Below are 24,892 nucleotides of genomic sequence, written 5' to 3'. Positions count from 1 at the left end.
GATTCTATAAATCCTACTAGTTGTTTAGGTTAAAAAAACAAGTAATTCTTATTCTGATAAGAGACAAAACATTTTACAGGAAATTTCAACAAAAAATTTGCCCCCAAGGCAAGGACTCTTGGCCTTAATGCCAAGAATTCTTTCCTACGCCTCTGGGATCTTAAAGACATATCAGGAAATATTCGAACATTAGAACCTAAAAACTGATCATTAATATGACGAAAATACAAACGCAATATATATTCTCTATCACTTTCCAAAGCGAGAGTTATTAACAGGGTTTTCCTTTCCGTTATGACCTCCAAGGAGTTTTCCAGAAAAGTTGTTAAGTTCATATTTTCATTGTTAGTCCCTTGAATCTCATTAGGAGTGGAAACTTCCACAGGTCTCTTGATTTGAAAATAATTAGCTCTAACAATAGGTGGCAAACTTTCAATAGGAATAAGCAAAATTTCCTTAAAATACTTTCTTGCCATCTCCATTGGTGAAATTAAGGGACATTTTGGAAAATTTAAGAGTCAAGTTATTTTTCCTTAATTGGTTCTCGAAACTTTCCATTTTTCTAGCAATAAATGTTCTTTCTTTTACTAATTCCAAGTCCAATGTTTCCATTCCACAAATTCTTGATTCCTGTTTTTCCATTTTCTCACTTAAATCTTTAAGGGCCAAACCCTGTTGCTCCACTTTAGAGTGGATAGTCCCATAGTCAGTATTTAAAGTGGAAAAAGACATTTTGAGGTTAGCGTCCATAACTGAAATAGCCTGCCATAAAGCCTCCATATCAATTACCTTAGGCTTCTCCAACACCCCAAAAGTGATCTTACTTCCTCCCGAAGCTCCTCTCTCCTCTCCTGCAGTGTGGGTAAGCTGTCGGTGTACTGCAGCTTCTTCTTCGGCTCCAGATGAGCTTGGAGCTACCAGCCCTCCTTCACTGAGGATCAAAGACTCCTCCCGGGTCCATGATGCATCAGGAACTCCCAGAACTGCATTGCTTCCAGGTTGTGGGGGTGGCTGCCTCTGTTCCGGGCTTAACATCGCCCGAAGCTGCTGGCTGAGTTCGCCCGACGAATTCGGGCTCACCCCTGAAGTAGCCACCGCTGATTCAAGCTTCCTCGATTGTGCTCTGCACCAGACGCGGTGCCGCTACCGCCGCTGGAGGGTTGCCGCGGAGGGCTCCTTTCCTCTTACCCATGTTAAGGTAAGAGAACTGCTAATTCAGAGAAAAAGCAACGCCGGCCGAGAACAAGAGAGGGAGCCTCACTCTCAGGCGTCTGCTCTCATCGCCATCTTGAATCTCTCCCCAAAATATGGGAGCCATTAACATATTTCTGTCATGATTAGATGCCATTTTTCTATTAATTATATACCATTTAGAATTGGGTGGGGGGAGGGTTTCAAATATATGATCTTAGAATGAATAGAGGGATTTGAGGGAGGGTGGGGTGAGGGTTACATTTCTACTTATAAGTTATAATGATAAGATGTTCAAATGCTCAGACTAATTTTGTTTATTATATTTGTACACTCGATGAAAGTTTTAAAATGAATAAAGAATTTAAAAAAAAAAAGAATTGCAATTTTAGGATTTTTCAGGTGGTGGTGGGACCCAGGACTGGCCACCAAACCTCCCAAAACACAATTTTAGAGATTCCCCCCCTCCCCCGAAATGATCTGCCAGGCTGTCAGTCTGCTATTCATTGTACCATGCTGTGTGCCGAGAGCTGCAAGATGGAAGCTGTAAAAGCTTACAAGAAGATCCTCTGTCTCAGCAAGCTTTGGAACCTAACTACCTGTTTCTTTTGACTGCCTTTCGGGTCCAATGTCTTGGTCAGAGACCTCGACCTCATCCGGAGCTTACGAATGCCAAAACAGGGGGGGGAATACAGTCTCTGCTCCGATCCTGGATAAACCACCATGCAGCCGGCGCTCAAACCCACTAACGGATGAACCTGGGGTGAGCAATACTCTCAAAAGAACGGTCCCCCAAGCTCCCAAATTGTGAATGAGGTTGTTCAGGTGGGTGCACTGCCAAGAAGCCCTGGAGCAGACTCTCCACCTCAGAGTCTGTGGTCTCCTGAAGCCAGCGCTGTCTCCCAACGGGGTCTTCTACAGCACGAAAAATAAATCACGCAAAGTAGTAAAAAGAAAAAATAAATAAAAAAATAAATACTGAAGCTAAAGAAAAACACCCATGGGCAGATTAGACCAACTTCTGTCTTGCTTGTAAGAAGAAGACTGGAAGTTGGAGGGCAGTCTAGAGATAAGAGGAGGAGCAAAACTATACAAATGAAGCTACCTACAAGAGATCTTGTGAGAGTTCAGGAATAGAGTGGTATTTAACAAGAAACACGAATAAGGTACTTATGAGCATTGTAGGTTTGTGTAGAGCTGAGTTGCCATTTCATCTGAGAATTGTGTGGCGCAAATGTGCGTAAAACTTGTAATTATGTGCCATTTTATACGACGGCATTTCCTCTGAGCCTCCTCTTACTTTTCACAAGTGGAAAACCAGACTTGTTTTTGGTGTGATACCCAGCGCCATTATTGCCTGCCAAGCAGTTTTTCTAGAAATAGTTTTTATAGTGGGTAGTTTTTCTACTTCAGACACCTCCAAGATGGAGAACAAATGTCTCTGTTAAGCAAAAGCAATATAGTCCCCATTTCAAAGCAAGAAGGAAAAACACGGCCTCTTTCAGACTGAACTAGGGCTTATTGACAGATAAGACAAAAACAGACTGAATTTATGAAACATTTATTAGTAGAGAGAAGCACCAGGTGCATTGTCTACATCAGACTCTGGGTGCAATGCTTTTCAAGAACAATTTAAAAATATATATCTCTAATGTAAACATATTAAAAGAAAATACAAAAACAAAAAACTAAAGGCTGCTACTTAAACCAAATCGCACAAGCCCAACCAGTACACAAATATAGCTGATGTTTTGGCTGCCCTGCACACATAGCAAACAAGAACTTACCATATCGCCATCCCTGGAGGAAAAGGGGTATGTTCTTTCTCTCCTTAACCACCATTACTGCACAAAACCTGCATAAGTATGTTTCCACTCCCCCCTCCCACCAACACTTACCTCCTACATACTGCCCTCGCTTTATTCCACTTCCCCTCTCCCACCATCACTTACCTCCTACATACTTGCCCTCGCTTTATTCCACTCCCCCTCTCCCACCATCGCTTACCTCTTACATACTGCCCTCGCTTTATTCCACTCCCCCTCTCCCACCATCACTTACCTCCTACATACTTGCCCTCACTTTATTCCACTCCCCCTCTCCCACCATCACTTACCTCCTACATACTGCCCTCACTTTACCCCATACAATTATACTGTTTTAACATAGGCAACTGCTTAGACCTGGGCAGTAAAGTTCACAAGGGCTTTCAGAGTCACCGCTTTTATTTCTTGGCAAAGGAGATCTTCATAGCATTGGACTGTGTGATCTTGAAGCCCTGCAAGGCCTCCCGTGCTGCTCCTGCCTGTACATCATCTTCAAACTCCACAAAGGCAATGTCATGCCGGCCAGGGACCAAACGTACCTCCTTGAACCCAGGGAACCTAGGGGCAACAGGACATCAAAAGTTAGCCATCCATATCCTCTACTTACAAGTCCATGCAAACTGGGCTATGCCTGCTCTGTCTCCTCCCACCATGTAACCAGAAGCAGCCAACCATGTCAGAATGTGTAACCAGGGCATGTACATTTAATACACGATAATAAATCTCATCTGGCAATATCAGGGATACATCAGAAACTGAAGAGAATTTACTAGAATTGTGACTGGTTTTCCCAATGATTAAAAAACCAACCAACCTTAGGTAGATGTTCAAAGGAATTTGAGAGCCCCAAGTCTGGGGAACCTATTAGGGCTGAGTTCCTAAAGTTATATTCTTAGGATCCTAAATTCAAGTCTGACATTAAGTAGTGGATTTAAGGTGGCACCGATTTTTATTTGGGGGTCATGAAAGCAAAAAGTAGGGCACTGCAAGTTTTGATTAATTCTGCTGCACGATTGATTGTGGGTGCTTCACAGATGGCCCATATATTACACCAATTCTATGCAGTTACTTTGGCTTCCTGTACAACAGAGTCCAACATAAAGTGCTCTCAATTGTTCATCAGTTTTATACCATACAGCCCCTGGACATTTGAGATTTGTTGGAGTTGTATGGTCCAAGAAGGGAATTAAAATCTGCACAGGATACGAAATTGTCACTGAAATGTGATACATACCAGGGTCAGGAATTCTATGCTTTCAATAGTAGGGGTGAAATTTTGGAACTCAATGACAGGTCAGTTATGATTATGTAAACCCAGGGAAATTTAAGGAACTTTTGAGTACACAGTTATTTGTCAATGTACTTATATGAACAAAAATACAGCAAGTATTTCTACGATACTTTAAAAAAACAACTCGTTCAAGTCATAGGACAATGCATTTATGTTAACTAAATGAGTATGTTCATAGTGGAGGTTGATGTAGGAGAGTCTGAGCATATTATTTATTTTGTATGTTTTGTAAAATACCTAGACTTTAGGCGATATATAAATTTTTTAAAATAAATAAATAATTCTAAGCACACAAGTGGTAAACTTAAAAATTTTAACCAAAAGTTGTATTTTCAATTTAGGTGAATGTTCAGCCGAAAATATAAGGCGAGTTCAGAAACTTGGCATTATATTCTGAATATCGGGCTCATGGTTCTGTTTTCTCCCATTCTAATCTTTCTAGAGTTAGATTCTCTGCCTCGATATGTGCAGGTAAAAAAGTAAACTCTAATCTGCTATAGGAATCCCAAAAGGTGACTTTCAAAAATGTAGGTGGAATTCAGCTATACGAAGGTATAGAGGTTCCACAAGCAGTGTGAAATAAAAGGCAAATCTAGCACTATAAGAAAGGGCACAGGAATGGAAGCCAAAGCAGCTAAGCTTTGTGCTCATAGATAGCATTGTGCCAGTGCCTGTACTCACTGGTTGAACAGCATTGACAACATCAGCTCATTGGTCTCTTCTGGCAGGTTGGTAAGGAAGAGGATATGATTTGGTGGATTCTCCGATATCTGCAAGAAAAAGCAGCTTTGTGAAGTTTTTACAAAATACATTCTCTCAACCCCCAATTTCTGGGCTTATTCCCAAGATGCACAGATCAAGCCATGATCTAATCTGATTTTCAGCACCTGCAGAAGTTCTGGCTTAAAGACTTACCTGGGACGGAGCCATCTGACCGGGCATCATCTGTCCAGGAGGCATGCCACCACCCATCATTTGTCCAGGAGCCATACCTGGCATAGGCATCATTCCATGAGTCATGTATGGGGGCTGTCCTGGCATGTGCATCATACGTGGAGCCTGGGACATTGGGGGTATACCCTGTGAAACAAAGGAAGATTGAGACCAGCAAGCGTCAATCAACTATCACAGTCAGTATTCTATGGAGCACCTTCTCTAAATACTGCATAACTTCAAAGATGTATGAAGACTGGTAGGTAACATTGACTTAGTTTCTATAGGTTTGAAAGGAGATGCATAAAGTCCATCTACAGGATTTCAAAAACCAAGGTCTGTGGGTAAAGTTCTTAATTAACAAAGGGTGCACCATTATGTTCATGGATAAACCAGCATCAGAGTGACAACATACTCAGGGCAAATGTCATTTCCATCATATTTAAACAGACAAGTGTGCTGTCAATACTTACAGGCATGGGTCCTGGGACAGCACCAACCACTGGACCAGGAGCCCCAGGTATGGTCTTCTTGACAGGTATCTCTGGCACCTTCACCTTCTTCTTCTCTCGCTTCCTGTCTCGCTCTACATAAGTACCCTTCATCTTTGCAATGATGTCAGAATCGGACTTGGAATATTGGATCCTCTAGAAAGACACAGTTGGAAGAAATCATGAGTTAGTATAAACACCGGAGGAGAGGGTGGACACCAATAAGAGTCACCTACCTTACAAAAGCAACCACTGACTTCTTAACCCTTTATTTGGCATTGCTGCTCAGAAGCAACCTGTGCTTCTATGGTTCTTATGGGAGATCTGCATCTCCAAATGCTTGTTACTTGGCACTGTTGCTCTCGTCCAACATTAAGTTACGTAAAGCAGCCGTTTCATCATCTGCCAATTAAAGGGTTAAAAGTCAAGTAGCAAACCATTTCTAACTGGCTTCTGCCTTGTAGCTGGGCAACAGCATGGTACATAAGACCACTACAATGGGTGGGAGATAGCAAGTTCAGACTCACTTTGGATGACTACAGACTTCATGTGGTAAGAGCACTGCCTACTACAGTAAGCCCAAAATAAAAAGGCCTATGGAAAATGTGCATAAAGCCCCTCACCTGAAGGCTGCACTATCTTGTGCACCAGCTGTATGAAGAGAATAATAATATAATAATAATAATAATAATAATAACTTTATTCTTATATACCGCCAACAATCTTGCGACTTCTAGGCGGTTTACAATAAAGAGTAATTGTACAGACAGCTGCTTACAGAGTATGGCAGTGTTCATCTGATAGTAACAGCTTGATAATAATAACAACAGGTTGTATACTGCAGGACCATTCAGTGTCGTGCGGTTTACAATGAATTAGAAAAATTCCATGGATTGACTGGGGCATTCATAGTTAGTGATTGGGGGTTAACAGTTTACAAGATCAGGTTTGGGTGGGATTGCGAAGGGGGCTATTGTTCTGATTCGTTACCTAGGTATTTCGAGAACAGGTATGTTTTTAGGTGTTTTCTGAATTCTCCATAATTGGTTGAGAGTGTAATTAGTTTTTCTAAGTCTTTGCCCCATATGGCTGCTTGATACGATAGAAGTTGTTGATGGTATCTCTTATATTTGCATCCTCTAGCCGGTGGGGAGACGAATTTCAGGTGTGCACTTCTCTCATGTCTGTTGGTTGGGAATGGCATGGTGATAAATTTGGCCCTGCCCCATTCCTTCAAGCTCTGCCATAACCGCACAAGCCTTGAAAACTTATGGATTTTAAAGTGTTCAAGGCTTGTGCAGAAGAAGACAGTTTGCAGGAACGGGGTAGGGACAGAGCTCGCAAGAACAGAATGGGGATAGAGATCCCATGGAGATGGGGAAAATTTGTCCCTGCGTCACTCTATGGAGATAATGCTCCTTTAAAAATTAGATGTTTTCAGCTACAGCTCCTTAAAGGGATTGTGGCTGATTGTGGTAAGAAGCCTCTCACCACTGTACTCACCATAGGTTTGTCGTAGAAGGGAAAACCTTGCATAGATCTCAGCGCATTGGTCGCACTTGTTATTTCTTTGAATATAACAAACGCCTGACCCCTCATCTTCAAACTCCGAGACACCAAGATATCCAGGATCTGACCAAACTGGGAGAAAATGGCATAGAGGGACTTCTTGAGTTCTGGAAATGAAAGAAAAAAAAAAAAGATAATCAATCCATAAATTTTACAAGAGAAAAAAAAAAATGAAAAAGACATTGGTCCTGAGGCACAGTAAGTCTCCTCGCAAGTAATCAGGGACTTAAGCCCTCCCCCAGTGCAGGAGGGATTTGGGGATATCAGGGGGTGGAGGCAGGTGCCTTTTTCAGGAGGGGCTCCAGGCTTTAGGGTCACTTTATGCTCTCCTTGCCAGCAGGACTCCCCAAAGTCGCCAAATGGTGGCTTTTGTGCTTCCCCTGCAGGATCAGTGCTACGCTGGCAGGGGAAGCCAAAACAGCCGAGTGGCAGGGGGAGCCCCAAAGCTGTAGTAGCTTTGGGAAGTCCTGTCAGCACTGATCGGCAAATAGGGAGAAAAGATTTTCAGAAGGGAAAGAGAGGAGCTGTACTAGCAATCGCTCTTCTGAGCAGGCACCAGGCACAGATCCTCCCCCTTTTATCAACTGCTCTGCACGAATAGCGTGCATATACCATATTTTCTCGCATATAACGCGCGCATTATACGTGGATTTTACGTACCGCGCATACCCTTGCGCGTTATACGTGTGAGCGTGTTGTACAAATTTTTTTTACATAGTTCCCCCCCCCCCGACGTCCGATTCACCCCCCCCCCCCCGCAGGACCGCTCACACCCCCACCCCGAAGGACCGCTCGCACGCACCCACCCCCCCACCCCGAAGGACCGCTCGCAAGCACTCCCACCCGCACCCCCACCCTGAAGGACCGCTCGCACCCCCACAGCCTCCCGACCCCCCCATCATGTAGAAGCTCCTACCGGTGTTCTGCTGCTTCCTCTTGGCGGTCCCGACACCCGACACGATCGGGGCAAGAGGGAGCTCAAGCCCTCTTGCCCCAGCCAATCGCGGCACCCCCGACACGATCGGGGCAAAAGGGAGCCCAAGCCCTCTTGCCTCGCCGACTCCCCAACTCCCCGACAATATCGGGCCAGGAGGGAGCCCAAGTCCTCCTGGCCCTGGCGACCCCCCCCCCCCCGCTAGTTGTTCGGGCCAGGAGGGAGCCCAAACCCTCCTGGCCACGGCGACCCCCTACCCCCACTACATTACGGGCAGGAGGGATCCCAGGCCCTCCTGCCCTCGACGCAAACCCCCCTCCCCCAACGACCGCCCCCCCAAGAACCTCCGACTGCCCCCCCAGCCGATCCGCAACCCCCCTGGCCGACCCCCAGGACACCCCCACCCCCCTTCCCCGTACCTTTGTGTAGTTGGCCGGACAGACGGGAGTCAAACTCGCCTGTCCGGCAGGCAGCCAACGACGGAATGAGGCCGGATTGGCCCATCCGTCCCAAAGCTCCGCCTACTGGTGGGGCCTAAGGTGCCTGGGCCAATCAGAATAGGCCCGGGAGCCTTAGGTCCCACCTGGGGGCAGGGCCTGAGGCACATGGGCCCAACCCGACCATGTGCCCAAGGCCCCGCCCCCAGGAGGGACCTAAGGCTCCCGGGCCTATTCTGATTGGCCCAGGCGCCTTAGGCCCCACCAGTAGGTGGAGCTTTGGGACGGATGGGCCAATCCGGCCTCATTCCGTTGTTGGCTGCCTGCCGGACAGGCGGGTTTGCCAACTACACAAAGGTACGGGGAAGGGGGTGGGAGTGTCGGTCAGGGGGGTCGCGGGTCGGCTGGGGGGGGGCGGTCGGAGGTTCTTGGGGGGGCGGTCGTTGGGGGGAGGGGGGGTTTGCGTCGAGGGCAGGAGGGCCTGGGATCCCTCCTGCCCGTAATGTAGTGCGAGGTGGGGGTAGGGGGTCGCCGTGGCCAGGAGGGTTTGGGCTCCCTCCTGGCCCGAACAACTAGCGGGGGGGGGGGGGGGGTCGCCGGGGCCAGGAGGACTTGGGCTCCCTCCTGGCCCGATATTGTCGGGGAGTTGGCGGGGCAAGAGGGCTTGGGCTCCCTTTTGCCCCGATCGTGTCGGGGAGTCGGGGGGGCAAGAGGGCTTGAGCTCCCTCTTGCCCCGATCGTGTCGGGGGTGCCACGGTTGGCTGGGGCAAGAGGGCTTGAGCTCCCTCTTGCCCCGATCGTGTCGGGGGTGCCGCGGTTGGCTGGGGCAAGAGGGCTTGAGCTCCCTCTTGCCTCGATCGTGTCGGGGGTGCCGCGGTTGGCTGGGGCAAGAGGGCTTGAGCTCCCTCTTGCCCCGATCGTGTCGGGAAGTCAGGACCGCCAAGAGGAAGCAGCAGGACAACGGTAGGAGCTTCTACATGATGGGGGGGTCGGGAGGCTGTGGGGGTGCGAGCGGTCCTTCAGGGTGGGGGTGCGGGTGGGAGTGCGTGCAAGCGGTCCATTGGGGTGGGGGTGCGGGTGCGTGCGAGCGGTCCTGCAGGGGGGGGGGTGAATCGGATGTCGGGGGGGGGCATCAGGCTTTCAGGGTGGGGACAGGACTTCAAGGGGGAGAGGAGAGTCGGGGCGGGCGAAAGGAGAGTCGGACAGCATGCGCGGTATATAAAAATTTATGTACATAAATTTGTGTTTTTCGCGCACTATACCCGTGTGCTCGTTTTACACGGGTGCGTGTTATCTACGTGAAAATATGGTAATTTGTATGCTATTTGTGCTGAGCAGGGGAAGAGTGGGGAAATCACTCCTGCCACACTAATTTTTATCATGGAATCAGAGAATTGTGCATCTAGGCCCTTATATCTAAATCTGAAGAGGTTCTTCTGCTGTCTATAGAGTGAAGGGCAATGATTGCTAGCAGACACCTTCCTACTTCAATTACTGGACACCCCAGCTACCCCCTTCCCCTCCTTCTCCTCACAATGATAACACTGTCATGCTTGTCTAACATTAAGACCAGGAGAGTTTAGTATTTAACAATACTGCCCATTGCACACATCAGTCCACACAAATTGCCTAAACACAATTAATGCATTAAATAAAGATAGTTGCCTCTGCTGGAGAAAATATTAAATGTTCACTCACTTACCAACCATGGATACAGTACTGTACAAGTAAAAGTCTATCCTTACTTGCACCAGAGTATGGAATAATCTATAAAATTCATCCTTCCTATCAGGTACAATACCACTAGATCAGTGGTCTCAAACTCAAATCCTTTGCAGGGTCACATTTTGGATTTGTAGGTACTTGGAGGACCTCAGAAAAAAATAGTTAATGTCTTATTAAAGAAATGACAATTTTGGGCTGACTGAGCTTGCTGGCGATTCTCTCAGTCAGGCATCCCTGCAGCCACCACCCGGCATTTGCCGACTTGGAAAGAGGTCCTCTAACCCAGCATAAAATCCTGAGTGTGCCGCAGAGAAAGAGGGCTGACTGAGCTTACTGGTGATTCTCTCAGTCAGGCACCCCTGCAGCCACCACCCGGCATTTGCCGACTTGGAAAGAGGTCCTCTAACCCAGCATAAAATCCTGAGTGTGCCGCGGAGAAAGAGGGCTGACTGAGCTTGCTGGCGATTCTCTCAGTCAGGCACCCCTGCAGCCACCACCCGGCATTTGCCGACTTGGAAAGAGGTCCTCTAACCCAGCATAAAATCCTGAGTGTGCCGCGGAGAAAGAGGGCTGACTGAGCTTGCTGGCGATTCTCTCAGTCAGGCACTCCTGCAGCCATCACCCGGCATTTGCCGACTTGTAAAGAGGTCCTCTAACCCAGCATAAAATCCTGAGTGTGCTGCGGAGAAAGAGGGCTGACTGAGCTTGCTGGCGATTCTCTCAGTCAGGCACCCCTGCAGCCACCACCCGGCATTTGCCGACTTGGAAAGAGGTCCTCTAACCCAGCATAAAATCCTGAGTGTGCCGCGGAGAAAGAGGGCTGACTGAGCTTGCTGGCGATTCTCTCAGTCAGGCACCCCTGCAGCCACCGGCATTTGCCGACTTGGAAAGAGGTCCTCTAACCCAGCATAAAATCCTGAGTGTGCCGCGGAACGCGGCCCGCGGACGCGTGCCTAAGGCCGCGTGACCGAAGGGGCATGGCCAAAGGGGCAGGACACGCCCCTTTGGAGCCCCTTCGGAGCCGGGAGGAGCGGTGAAGCACTAAGGGCAACTATGGGAAAACGGAAAGCTAAGATTATATCTTCTTCTGTGAATGTGATTGGACCAATGGATCGTCATCTTTCCGTTTCAACTGTAACACCTATTGAAGGTAGGCTTGAACTTCGGTCCCTCTCTGCTTCTATCTCATCCGGCGAGCCCACGCCTCCACCTCAGCCTCTTACTTTATTATCAGAGAAGGCCGATTCCGTCTCCATATCTGGTTCGGACTCAGCCTCTCTATTACCTTCTGAACTAGATTCTAAAATTATATCTTTCATGGTGTCTCCTGTTTCAATGCCTACCGGTCCTATTTCTAGGCCTGAGTTGGGCAATAAATCAATTACATTACAAGATGTCTGGACTGTTGTAAATAGAATTGAGAACTCATTACAAGGCACAGTAGTTCAACTTTGTCAATTTTCATCAGAAATAACTAATAAAGTGGCTGAGCATGATTCTCAATTAGCAGTTATGGGAAAGAAATTGGAGAAAGTAGAAATATCTGTATCTGCAATGCAATCTGCTGCTGTATCTCATGTTAAGGATAATACTCTTAATACATCTCCAGTTGGAAAAAATGGAAAACGCTATGAGATCTAGGAACCTCAGATTTCTGAATTTTCCTATATCTCATTTTCTTTCTCCTTTGGAACTTTTAAAAATGTATTTTAAAGAGGTACTTTCTTATACTGGCTTAGAAAAGTTTTCTCCAGATAATCTTTATTATTTACCAAATAGTTCCAAAAAAGTATCAGAAGAAGGGGGGGAAGATCAAATGGTGTCACCTGATAGTTTAAATATTTCCCAATATTTAGAATCATCAAAAGATTATATAGCTAAGAGAGCAACTTTTATGACTGAATTAGAAAAACAAGATATTCTTAAACTCTATTTTCTGAACAAAAATGCCTTGTTTTGTGGTCAACAGATAAATATTTTTCCAGATGTCTCAAGACAAACTCAATACAGGAGGAAGCAATTCCTACAGCTCAAGGGGAGAACCTTAGCTGTGGGTGCTTCTTTTTTTCTTAAATTTCCCTGTAAATGTTTGGTGACTTATCAGAATACTAGATATATATTTTTGGATCCAGTTCATTTAGAAAATTTTCTTTTAGATAAACCTAAGTTGGATTTATTGCCTGTTACTAGTGCAGAAGCTGAGAAGGAATGAAATGAAATGAAATTATTTGTCTGACTGTAGAGTTATTAGATAACTGATGTTTTAGTTCTTCCTTATGTTTTTGAATTTAAAGTCAGCAATAAGATTAGCCAGCCAGCCCTTAATAATGTGGACTTGAATATATATCTTGATTTGAAGTATTTTTTTGTATGCTTTGTAAATTGCTTGATTTTGTTATGTTGTAACAATTAATAAATTTATAAATTAAAAAAAAAAAAAAGAAATGACAATTTTGCATGAGGTAAAACTCTTTATAGTTTATAAATCTTTCCTTTCGGCTAATAATAATATTGTCATTTATAGCTAAAGAGACATATGATCAAGAAACTGTTTTATTTTACTTTTGTGATTATGATAAACATACCAAGGGCCTCAAAATAGTGCCTGGCCACTGCACTAGACAGAATGACATTTTCCTGATGATCTTTGTTATGTTCTATTCTTCACAAAGTTACTGTCCAACGAGCAAACATTTACAGCAATGGACTCATGGAGGTGTTCTCTAATATGATTAAAAATCCTTAGAGATGAAACTATGAATGCTAGATACCCTTCCCCTGGACTAATAAACTGCATCCTTCCGCGCAGGCACTGCGCTTAACTGCCCTCTCTGCCTGGCTCCCTCTTGCCCCCCCGACTCCCCGACACGATCGGGGCAAAAAGGAGCCCAAGCCCTCTTGCCCCGCCGATTCCCCAACTCCCCGACAATATCGGGCCAGGAGGGAGCCCAAGTCCTCCTGGCCACGGCGACCCCCTAACCCCACCCTGCACTACATTACGGGCAGGAGGGATCCCAGGCCCTCCTGCCCTCGACGCAAACCCCCCCTCCCCCCAACGACCGCCCCCCCCAAGAACCTCCGACCGCCCCCCCAGCCGACCCGCAACCCCCCTGGCCGACCCCCACGACACCCCCAACCCCCTTCCCCGTACCTTTCTGTAGTTGGCCGGACAGACGGGAGCCAAACCCGCCTGTCCGGCAGGCAGCCAACGACGGAATGAGGCCGGATTGGCCCATCCGTCCCAAAGCTCCGCCTACTGGTGGGGCCTAAGGCGCCTGGGCCAATCAGAATAGGCCCGGGAGCCTTAGGTCCCTCCTGGGGGCGGGGCCTGAGGCACATGGGCCCAACCCGACCATGTGCCTCAGGCCCTGCCCCCAGGAGGGACCTAAGGCTCCCGGGCCTATTCTGATTGGCCCAGGCGCCTTAGGCCCCACCAGTAGGCGGAGCTTTGGGACGGATGGGCCAATCCGGCCTCATTCCGTCGTTGGCTGCCTGCCGGACAGGCGGGTTTGGCTCCCGTCTGTCCGGCCAACTACAGAAAGGTACGGGGAAGGGGGTTGGGGTGTCGTGGGGGTCGGCCAGGGGGGTCGCGGGTCGGCTGGGGGGGCGGTCGGAGGTTCTTGGGGGGGGCGGTCGTTGGGGGGAGGGGGGGTTTGCGTCGAGGGCAGGAGGGCCTGGGATCCCTCCTGCCCGTAATGTAGTGCAGGGTGGGGTTAGGGGGTCACCGTGGCCAGGAGGACTTGGGCTCCCTCCTGGCCCGATATTGTCGGGGAGTTGGGGAATCGGCGGGGCAAGAGGGCTTGGGCTCCCTTTTGCCCCGAGCGTGTCGGGGAGTCGGGGGGGCAAGAGGGCTTGAGCTCCCTTTTGCCCCGATCGTGTCGGGGAGTCGGGGGGGCAAGAGGGCTTGAGCTCCCTCTTGCCCCGATCGTGTCGGGGGTGCCAGGGACCACACGGAGTCACCCACCGTACCACCCGATTCGGGTAAGCGCAGGTATCGGTGGGTGGCTTATTTGCGGGGGGGTGCCTTATTTTACATTTTTTTCTAAAAAGGGGGGGCTGTCTTATTTGATGGCCCTGCCTTATCATCGGGGAAACACGGTAGAAAAAAAAAAAAAATGAACAGTTAAGTCCCAGTTTTTGCCGCTGAGACTCTGCCCTCTCTCACTGTAAAATTAGACTCTACTTAGTCTGTCTTTAAATTTAAAAAATGTGTGTTGTTTTAAAAAACAATTATGTTTTTAGATGTATCTAGATAAAAATAATAACCAAAAATTTATCTTTTTTTATGTCATCTTAGCATTTTTTATGCTACAGAACGAATTATTTTTTTTAACATGTATTGTTATGGGAAAACGCGTTTCACATAACGAACTTTTCGCATAACAAACTTGCTCCTGGAACGAATTAAGTTCGTTGTGTGAGGCACCACTGTACTTCCTCATTTCTGGAATCTGGCTAAATGACCTATTGTGGCTACATTAGAAAATGACACAGGGGAAAAAAATCTGTCCCCGTCACTGCCCCATCCCCGCCGTTACCTTCCCCTTCCCCACAGCATCCATACAAGCCTCAGTACTGCAATATTTAGCTTATTCCTTCCTTATAAATCAAAGTTCTGGAGAAATAGATGTTCAGCTGGCAGGGCTTTGTTTATAAATTTTTATCAACACAACTAATATACTACTTTATCCTAAAAAAAAATAATAATAAATAAATAGAATTTTTTTTTTCTACCTTTGTTGTCTGGTTTCTGCTTTCCTCATTCAATTCTTTCCATCCACTGTCTGTCTTCTCTCTGTGCCTTCCATTTGCTGTTACTGTGCCTCTCCCTTCACCCTCCCCCAATCTGTCTGGCACCCTTCTTCTTCCCTCCGCTCCCCCATAGTCTGACATCTCTGTCTTCTCCCCACTCTCTCTTCCCCACTTCCCTTCAGCGTCTTTTCCCCACTCTCTCTTCCCCATTCCCAGCGTCTACTCCCCACTTCCTCCACTTCCCTTCAGCGTCTTCTCCCCACTCTCTTTTCCCCATTTCCCAGCGTCTTCTCCCCACTTCCTCCACTCTCTCTTCCCCACTTCCCTTTAGCATCTTCTCCCCACTCTGTCATCCCCACTGCCCTTTAGTGTCTTCTCCCCACTCTCTCTTCCCCGCTTCCTTTCAGCGTCTTCTCCCCACTCTCTCTTCCCCATTTCCCAGCGTCTACTCCCCACTTCCTCCACTTCCCTTCAGCGTCTTATCCCCACTCTCTCTTCCCCATTTCCCAGCGTCTTCTCCCCACTTCCTCCACTTTCCTTCAGCGTCTTCTCCCCACTCTCTCTTCCCCATTTCCCAGTGTCTTCTCCCCACTCTCTCTTCCTCACTTCCCTTCAACGTCTTCTCCCCTCTCTCTTCCCCACTTTCCTTCAGCGTCTTCTCCCCACTCTGTCATCCCCACTTCCCTTCAGCATCTTCTCCCCACTCTGTCACCCCCACTTCCCTTTAGCGTCTTCACTCCACTCTCTTCCCCACAGCGTCTTCTCCCCACTCTCTCTTCCCCACTTCCCTTCAGCGTCTTCTCCCCACTTCCTCCACTTCCCTTCAGCGTCTTCTCCCCACTCTCTCTTCCCCATTTCCCAGCATCTTCTCCCCACTCTCTCTTCCCCATTTCCCAGCGTCTTCTCCCCACTTCCTCCACTCCACCTTCCCCAGGTCCCTTAAGCATCTGTTTTTCTCCACCCCACCTTTCTTCCTTTTCTCCCTCCCTGCCCCTTACCTTCGCGGCAGGCATTGAAATGCTGGAGCATTGAAATCACGTGTGGCTGCAGGAAAGGTTGTCTCTGATGCAACTTCCGGTTGCGTCAGAGATGATCTTTACGGCAGTCACATGTGATTTCAACGCTCCGGCTGCTGGTAAGAAACACATTTAGAGAAATTCTCTGCCGCGAAGGCAAAGTAGGGAGGGAGATGCTCATGCGGTGGTGGCGATCAGGATGGAGGGAGATACTTGGGCGGTGACGATCGGCCTCAGGCGGCGATCAGGATGGAGGGAGGGAGATGCTTGGGCGACAGCAATCAGGCTCAGGCTGTGGTGGCGATCAGGATGGAGGGAGGGAGATGCTTGGGCGGTGATCGGGTGGCAGCTATCAGTATGGAGGGAGGGAGTGCGATCGGTGACCACATGCGTTCCCTCCCTTCACTGCAGAGACAAGGCCATTATTGTCCACAGTAAGGTAGTCAGAGATGCGATACAGAAAGTCTCATGACTGGAATAGCTATACTAAAATGATCATTTATCTTTTTCCTGGGCTGCATTTTGATTATCAAATGATTAAAGGACCAATCTCTTCCCTCTTCCCTTTCATTGCCCAGCATCTTTCCCTCTCTTTTCTCCAACCCCGAAGACCATTCTCTTTCTTCCTTTCCTTCACCCCTGGGATTCAACAGTTCACTTCCTTCCCTTCCTCCTGCCCATTCCTTTCCCTCCACCTCCATATTTGTCTCTCTCCCTTCCATCAAGTGCAAAGTCCAGCATCTTTCTCTTGCCCCTTGTTCCCCCCATCCTACAGTTCAGCATCTGACCCTGCCACTCCTCAGTGCACAGTCCAGCATCTCTCCCACCACTCCCCTCTTCCCCCACTTGTAGATTGACAGCCGTCCCCTTTCTTGAAATCCCCACTCCAACACTACTTTGTCTGGTCTTTTGTCCCCTTCAATCTGTTCAAAATTCTGCTGCATGACATATTCCGCCAGTCACTATGCTCACATCACCCCTCAAGTCATTTCATTGGTTCTCTATCCATTTCCACATACAGTTCAAACTCCTCTTATTGACGCTCTGCTGCTGCTCAATTATCTCCCTCTATTTCTCCCTGGGAACTCTGCACCATTCTCCTTTACTGCCAACTCCAGGCTACATTCCTTCTCTTGATGCACCATATGCCTGGAACAGACTGCCTGAGTCAGAACGTCGAGCTCCATCCCTGGCAGTATTCAAATTCAGGCTAAAAGCCCACTTTTTCAAGGTTGCTTTTAACTCCTAACCCCCACTCGCATGTAAAGCGCCCATGCCTGAGAAACTCCCTAACCCACTTCTTGTCCTGTTTGTCTATTTGATTAGATTGTACTTAGCAGAGACTGTCTCTTGAAGTTTCAATGTATAGCGCTGCATACATCTAGCACCGCTATAGAAATGATTAGTAGTATTTTCTGGGCAAGAAACCAAAGCTCTGCTCGGTACTGTTCTTAGATTCCAACTACTGAAGTCTCCGTCAAAGCTCCAGTCCATCTATACCATCCCAGCCATTGAAACCCTCTCCAGCCCATCCTCCACCAAACGGTCATATATAGACACAGACCGTGCAAGTCTGCCCAGTACTGGCCTTAGTTCTTCAATATTTACTATTATTTTCCGATTCTAGATCCTCTGTGTTCATCCCACACTTTTCTGAACTCCATCACCGTTTTCATCTCCACCACCTCTCTCGGGAGCGCATTCCAGGCATCCACCACCCTCTCCGTAAAGAAGAATTTCCTTACATTGCTCTTGAGTCTACCACCCTTCAACCTCAAATTATGCCCTCTGGTTTTACCATTTTCCTTACTCTGGAAAAGATTTTGTTCTACGTTAATACCTTTCAAGTATTTGAACGTCTGAATCATCTCCCCTGTCCCTTCTTTCCTCTAAGGTATACATATTCAGGGATCCAGTCTCTCTTCATACATCTTTTGGCGTAAAACGGGAAGGAAAGAAGACTTCAAATAGTTTTCAGAAGATATTATTCATCAGGAGTTAAATGCAGTTAAAGCCATGGGATAGGACATAATAGATCCTAGATTATCAAGAGAACACAGGAAGGATCTCGCAGCCCTAGTATGACCTTTTCAATTTTTTTTTTTTGGCAATCATAGTTTGCAGGAGGGAGGAGTGGCCAAGTGGTTAGAACTATAGCCTCAGCACCCCAAGGTTGTGGGTTCAAGCCCTGGGCTGCGACCCTGGGCAAGTCACTAATTCTCCATTGCTCCAGGTATGTTAGATAGATGGTGATCCCACTGGAACAGATAGAAAAAAAATGTTTTGAGTTCCTGAATATAAATTACTTAGGGTATAAGTGGTATATAAATCCTATATAATAAAAGGCTAACTCGCGCATGCGCAGTCCTATTTTCGTGTTCCGTGCGCTGTAGGTCTGTGGCCGAAGGAGTGCGCATGCGCGCGAATACGTCACCACCCGATCGCCTCCACAAGCCGGACCGCAGCCAGACGACGTTATCAGTTTCTCCTGTCGCCGCCGCCGATCTCCGTTTCTCCTTTGCCGCCCACCCCCTTCTCTTCCCGCGGGTCCGAATGGCGATTCAAGCAGCGTGTACATCAGTCTCCACACGCTGCTTCGGGCCCTTCTACTGCCCTGATTTGCTCTGCCGCGTCTCTGATGATGTCATCAGGGACGTGTCAGAGTAAATCAGGGCAGAAGGGCCTGAAGCAGCGTGTGGAGACTGATAAAAGCGCTGCTGGAATCACCACCTTTGTAGTCCGGCCCGCGGGAAGGGGAAGGGACAGGGGCGGGTAGAGGAAACGCTAATGCTGCTGCACAGGGAACTGGTGGGGGGGGGAGGGAAATGGAGGGGAAGGGAATGCTGCTTTGGACGGACAGACAGACAGAGAGAGGAAGGGAAACACAAAGAAAATAAGAAATACACAGGGGCAGGTGCTCAGGGAACTGGTGTGGGGGGAGGGAAATGGAGGGGGATGGAATGCTGCTTTGGACAGACAGAGAGAGGAAGGGAAACACAAAGAAAATAAGAAAGACACAGGGGCAGGTGCACAGGGAACTGGTGTGGGGGGAGGGGGATGGAATGCTGCTTTGGACAGACAGACAGAGGGAGGAAGGGAGACAGAAAGGAAAGAAGAAAGACACAGGGTCAGGGAGATACACAGAAAGACAGACAGGCAAAGGGGGCCAGGGACAGAGACAGACAGAAAGGACAGCGGGAGCCGCGTCAGGAGGGGTGCGGGATGCGGCAGTGGGAACTTTTCCAATGGGTGCAACTGGGCAGCTGTCGGGAACCTCTGATCAGGGGCAGAGCAAGGTAAGAGTATCATAGGGATAAGAAGGAGGAGGGAGGATAAAAAAGGAAGGGATGCCTACTGCTGGACAGGGGGAGAAGGAAAGAGATGCTGATGGACAGGGGAGGTGAAGAAAAAATAACGGAGGACTAATGTTGGACAGGGGGAGAAGGAAAGAGGTGCTGCTGGACAGGGGGGAGGTAAAACAAAGGGAGAAGGGCTGCTGCTGCATAAGGAGAGCAGTGAAGGGGTGGTGGTGGACACAGTGGAGGTAAAAGGAAGGGAAAATGGACAGGGGGAGCAGGCAAGGGGTGGTGATGGACAGCCAAGGAAAAAGAAAGGCAGAAAGAAAGAAAGTGGCTAAGGAGAGAGAGAGAAAAAAAGACAGACACACACACATATGTTCTAGCACCCGTTAATCTAACGGGCTTAAAGACTAGTACTAAATAAAACTATTATTATTAGTTATAATAATAATTCCAAAGAGACCAAAACATGCAGATATGGTTACTTGTCAAAAAAAGTGGAAGGAGAAAACTGTGAATTACAGATCTGTTTATCTGACTTTGAGAGGTACTAAATTTAATGGAATTGCTGCTATAACAGGAAATGGCACACAATTTCTGGAATTCAACATAATACATGCAGCATGGTTTTACCAGAGGAGTTTTGAATATGACCAAAGCACATCAGGGAGAGTTTATATGAATTTTAGCAAAGCCTTTGATATTATTTTTACATAGGCAACTTATAAACCAAGTCCCTAGGTATGGGCCGTAAAAAACTGCAGGAAACTCTATAGTAGAGAATGACAGGGTGAAAAGAAATTTATCCCCACGAATTCGGTCCTTGTCCTGTGAGCTCGGCCCTCATCCCAGCACCATCCCCACAAATCATCTGATCCCATCCGCACAAAGAGGCTGATGTCAGAGGAGCAGTTTTGGGGCAGTCGCGCTGGACTTGTGAGAATGGTTACCACGTCTGGACACCTCAGAAAGAGAAACTCTGAAAAGCACCTGCAAAAGTGAGATGAAGGGAGGGAGATAGCTCGACGAGGGAGCGAGTGTCACGATCAGGAGGAGGGCTGCTGAACGGAAGGGAATCAACATGGCAGATACTTTACTGTGTGGACAAGGCTATTCACCGCTCTACGGGACAGTGAATGGCCTTGTCCCTGTATCCTAATTACTCCGATTCATTAAGTCTGGGCTTAGTGCCAGATAGTGGTGAATGGAGTTCAGTGTTACCAGTAGAGTGCTGCAGAGATCAGTCCTTACTCTGTTCCCACTCCCCCCCTCAATATTTCTATGATATTGCAGAAGGGTTATCAGGAGGCAGACCTCTTTTTTGGTGGGTTTTCTGCAGTTATGTTCCAGGTAATACTTGTAGACTTATTAACCACTAGTAGTAGTAGTAGTAGTATTAACCACAGACTTAGATATTCATTAGTTTGCCACACCTTATGAAGGTCTCCCTTCCATATCTCACTTTGGGCTAGATTCACTAAGCAAACCGAATGGTTTTGCAAGCCCTTTGAGACCCGATTTCCCTCTGATGCGATTCACTAACCTTTCCTCTGATCCAATCCCAATCCTTGCATGCAAATGAGGGGAATCAGCATGCAAAGCAGGAAAAATGCGATTCACTAAACTTATCGACTGGCTGGCTGATCAAAAAAATAGCGACTGGTGAGGACCAGTCGCTTGTGCTAAAATCCCCAATTCTCCTGCTTTGGCCACCCTGCTCTCTGCCCCGAATCTCTCTCTGCAAGTACGTGTTTTTTAACCTTTAGCATAAGGTGGGTTAAAACCACGGACTTGCAAAAAAAAAAAAAAAAAAGTTTCCTACTGAGAGCATGCGCAAACCATCTACAGGCAAGGAAGATGATCTGCACATGCTCAAGGATCACTCTCTAGCGATCCATGCGGTGGTGGGGGGGTATGCCAATGATCGTCCCCATTTGCATCCAGGCCTTTAGTGAATTTGTCAGCCTGCATGCAATCGGGTACGGATCAGACACGGAAAGGAGGTTAGTGAATCTAGCCCTTAGTTGGGAAGCCACTGTATGGGGGATGAGTTTATCACACTGAGAGACCTCAATGGCTTGTCTCATCAGCTGCCAGATGTCATTTAAGTGATGTTTTAGGTTTGTTTTTATTGGTTTTGACTATACTTTATGGATAAAAACAGAGTTACTCAGGATCCAGTAATCTGAGTGTCATTTATAAACACACTAGTCTTTAAGCCCATTACATTAACGGGTGCTAGAATAGATGTGCCTGTCTTTCTTTCTCTCTTTCTCTCCTTGGCCACTGTCTGTCTGTTTCTCTGCCCCCCTGTCTGTCTGTCATTCTTTCTGTCTGTCATTCCCCTTTCCCTCTCCCCCTGGCCCCCTTTCGTGCTATGCCTGCCTGCTCCGTGGCCCCTTTCTGTTTTCCCTCCCCCTCCCAGAGCAAAGCATGATTGCTGTCTGGTCCTCAGCACACCCCTCCCTCCAAAGCAGCCCCCTTTCCCTCTCCCCCTGTTGTGCCATGCCTGCCTGCTCCGTGGCCTCCTTCTGTTTTCCCCCTCCCAGAGCAAAGCATGATTGCTGTCTGCCCCCAGCACACCCCTCCCCCAAAGCAGCCCCCTTTCCCTCTCCCCCTGTTGTGCCATGCCTGCCTGCTCCGTGGCCTCCTTCTGTTTCCCCCCTCCCAGAGCAAAGCATGATTGCTGTCTGCCCCCAGCACACCCCTCCCCCAAAGCAGCCCCCTTTCCCTCTCACCCTGGCCCCCTGCCTGCCTGTATTGCTCACAAACCCGGCTTCCTGCTCTCTTCTGGCCCACCGGCACGAATCGCTACCACCGCCGCTGCTGCTTCTCTTCAAAGCAGCCGGCTGTAGCAAACCTCGCAGGCCACTCTCCACCTCAGTAGCACGTTCCCTCTGACGCGATCCTGCCCCTCGGGATCAAGTCAGAGGGAACGTGCTACCGAGGTGGAGAGCAGCCTGCGAGGTTCGCTACAGCTGGCCAGCGATCCTCAGCAGGCTGCTTTGAAGAAGAGCAGCAGCGGCAATTTTTGAACACCCTGCAGGCCTTGCAGTGAGTGAGGGCAGGAGGGGGGGAGTCGCCAGCATATTCCCTGCCTCTGTGTTCGAAAATGGAATTCGGCACAGAGGGACACATCATGCTGTCAGGGAACATGCCGTCCTAAGTGCGCATGTGCGCTTAGGGTTTTATTATAGAGGATGTATACTGTATTTTCATGTTATATAACAAGCCCATGTGTATAACACATACATATGACATTTTTTACAACGCATTCAATATGTGCATGTTATGTGTGTAAAAATATCCTTTCCTCCTAGAGTCTTCCTGCTTAGGCCAGCAGTGCAGCTGCTGCATTTGGGATCCCCTTCCCTAAAGTCCTCTATATCAGTGCTCCTCCTCCCCCAGCTGCCATTCTGATACCTGTTCTCTCCTCCTTTACCCTTCTCTATAGCCCTATTTGTTTTAGTAATCTGTTCTAAGATGGACTCTTAGACAGCTGTGTGCATAAAGTAAGGAGGGCTTTAAGGAGAGCAGAGCTAACAGTAGAAGGTAGCCGAGGGGAGGAGAGGGTCCAAAGGCAGAACTGTGTACAAAAAAAAAAGCAACAACTTTATAGTGTACAGGGGATGGGGTTCATGATTTGTAAAAAAAAAAAAAAAAAAAATGCATATAATGTGCACATAATATACATAAAAATATGGCATATTCCAGATTACCTTTTTACTCACTTTGGTTTCTTATTTGACTGGAAAAGGAATCCAGACAGCACAAAACATTCACATCTGATTTTTACTATAATGCATAAAGGGTACTGCTGATTTTTAAATCAATCTTTGATGCACATTTTTAAAATATAACTTGAAAAGAAACAAGCCACACTTAGACCTACCATCTTTCTTGATCTTCTCATTCAGATTGTTGATATAAATTGTATGATTGGGACGAACGTCTGGTCCAGCCATGGTTTAAATGGTATACCTATACAAAGATAGAGAACATAATAAGCACAATCCTGTGTGTGCCAGGTATTAGAGTAAAACCACAGGGAGAAAGTTTAAAGTAATACTCAACCAGGTCTTCATGACCAACATCATTTTCAAGCTATCCACTACAAAAAATATAGAAGACTGCATGCATGCATTATCTTCACTGTATTAATAAACCAAACTATTCACCTTTCCAGTGGTAGATTATTATCTCCACTGTATAAATAGATCTTTTACTGTGTAAATATACAGAGGACCAGATTGAAATACTGACCAAGAACAGGTAGCATCAAAACCTATTCCATTGGGACAGCTGGCTTTCATAATTACAGTAGACATAAGTAAAGAAGACTCTAGTAGTTTTTTGTCTGCTATGGCTAGTAACTACATTTGCATGCAATGGCTAGTTTTTCAGTTTAGATCAGTGGTCTCAAACTCATGGCCCGGGGGCCACATGCAGCCTGCCAGTTACTATTTTGAAGCCCTCAGTATGTTTAGCATAATCACAAAAGTAAAAAAAAACAGTTTTTTATCATATGTCTAGCTATAAATTACAATTTATTATTAAGACTTAGCTAAAAAGAAAGATTTATAAACGCTAAAGAGTTTTACCTCATGCAAAAATGTAATTTCTTTAATAAGACATTCTTTTTTCTGAGGCTTCCCCAAGTACCTACAAATCCAAAATGTGGCCCAGGAAAGGGTTTGGGTTTGAGACTACTGGTTTAAAAGCCCAGTTCAAATCCTACAGTCTCCCTTTGTGACCTTGGGCAAATCACTTAACCGTTCATTAAGCTTATTTTGCGAATCCTCCAAGGGCAGAGAAACAACTACTGGACAAGAATGCAACACACTTTGAGCTACAACTGAAAAAAAGGGGTGAACCAAATCCTAGTAACTGGAACAACAACGAAAGACTACATTGCTCAATGTAAAAAGAGAGAAACTCAAATCTGGAGTACGCTCTCTTAGTCTAATCTGAAAACCAGAGCTGCCCACTCCACTACCGAGACCAAGGGGAATGGATTCAATCGAACAACAGGCAGATCCAATCCTAACTTTTACCCCCAACTATGTTGCCGGGACTTGGAATTCTTACTGCTTTTAAGGAGAATCAGAACTGCAAGTCGCAGCATTCAACAGCAAAGCCTGGCTTAACTCGCCCCTACCAAGGTAACGGGCCCACCAAACACAGCAATACCCAGAGCACGAGTACGGGCATAGCTGCAGCTACAACTTTAGTACACCCTCGGCATTCAATAGCTGTTCATGGCCACGGATGACTTACGATGCACCTAAAAGAGAACCGGCCTCAGCATCTGCCGCTTTTCGCTCCGCTTCAACCAGCCCTCGAACTCCCGAGCAATCGACTTACGTACTTCCGGCCGCGAATCTTCGCTTCCGGCTTGCTTTGCTCTCCTAATTAAAGGGGCTTGAGG

At 47.3% G+C, this 24,892-nt stretch overlaps 1 protein-coding gene across 2 annotated transcripts; it reads right to left on the bottom strand.

Moving 5' to 3' along the window:
- Positions 1-2,736: 2,736 nt before the first annotated feature.
- Positions 2,737-24,892, bottom strand: SNRPA (small nuclear ribonucleoprotein polypeptide A). Of its 2 annotated transcripts, none has more exons than XM_033955320.1 (7): positions 24,742-24,892; positions 23,357-23,445; positions 7,236-7,408; positions 5,715-5,888; positions 5,224-5,388; positions 4,990-5,078; positions 2,737-3,575 (listed from the first exon to the last, which is right to left on the bottom strand). In XM_033955320.1, exons 2-7 carry the CDS (start codon positions 23,427-23,429, stop codon positions 3,416-3,418), a joined length of 834 nt encoding a protein of 277 aa, XP_033811211.1. In that variant the 5' UTR covers positions 23,430-23,445; positions 24,742-24,892; the 3' UTR covers positions 2,737-3,415. The 2 variants fall into 2 exon arrangements, with proteins under 2 accessions (XP_033811211.1, XP_033811212.1); XM_033955321.1 differs by having other exon boundaries at positions 3,416-3,575; positions 24,749-24,860.

Source organism: Geotrypetes seraphini, chromosome 8, assembly GCF_902459505.1.
Source record: "Geotrypetes seraphini chromosome 8, aGeoSer1.1, whole genome shotgun sequence".
Taxonomy (NCBI): domain Eukaryota; kingdom Metazoa; phylum Chordata; class Amphibia; order Gymnophiona; family Dermophiidae; genus Geotrypetes; species Geotrypetes seraphini.
This window is presented reverse-complemented; position numbering and strand designations above follow the sequence as displayed.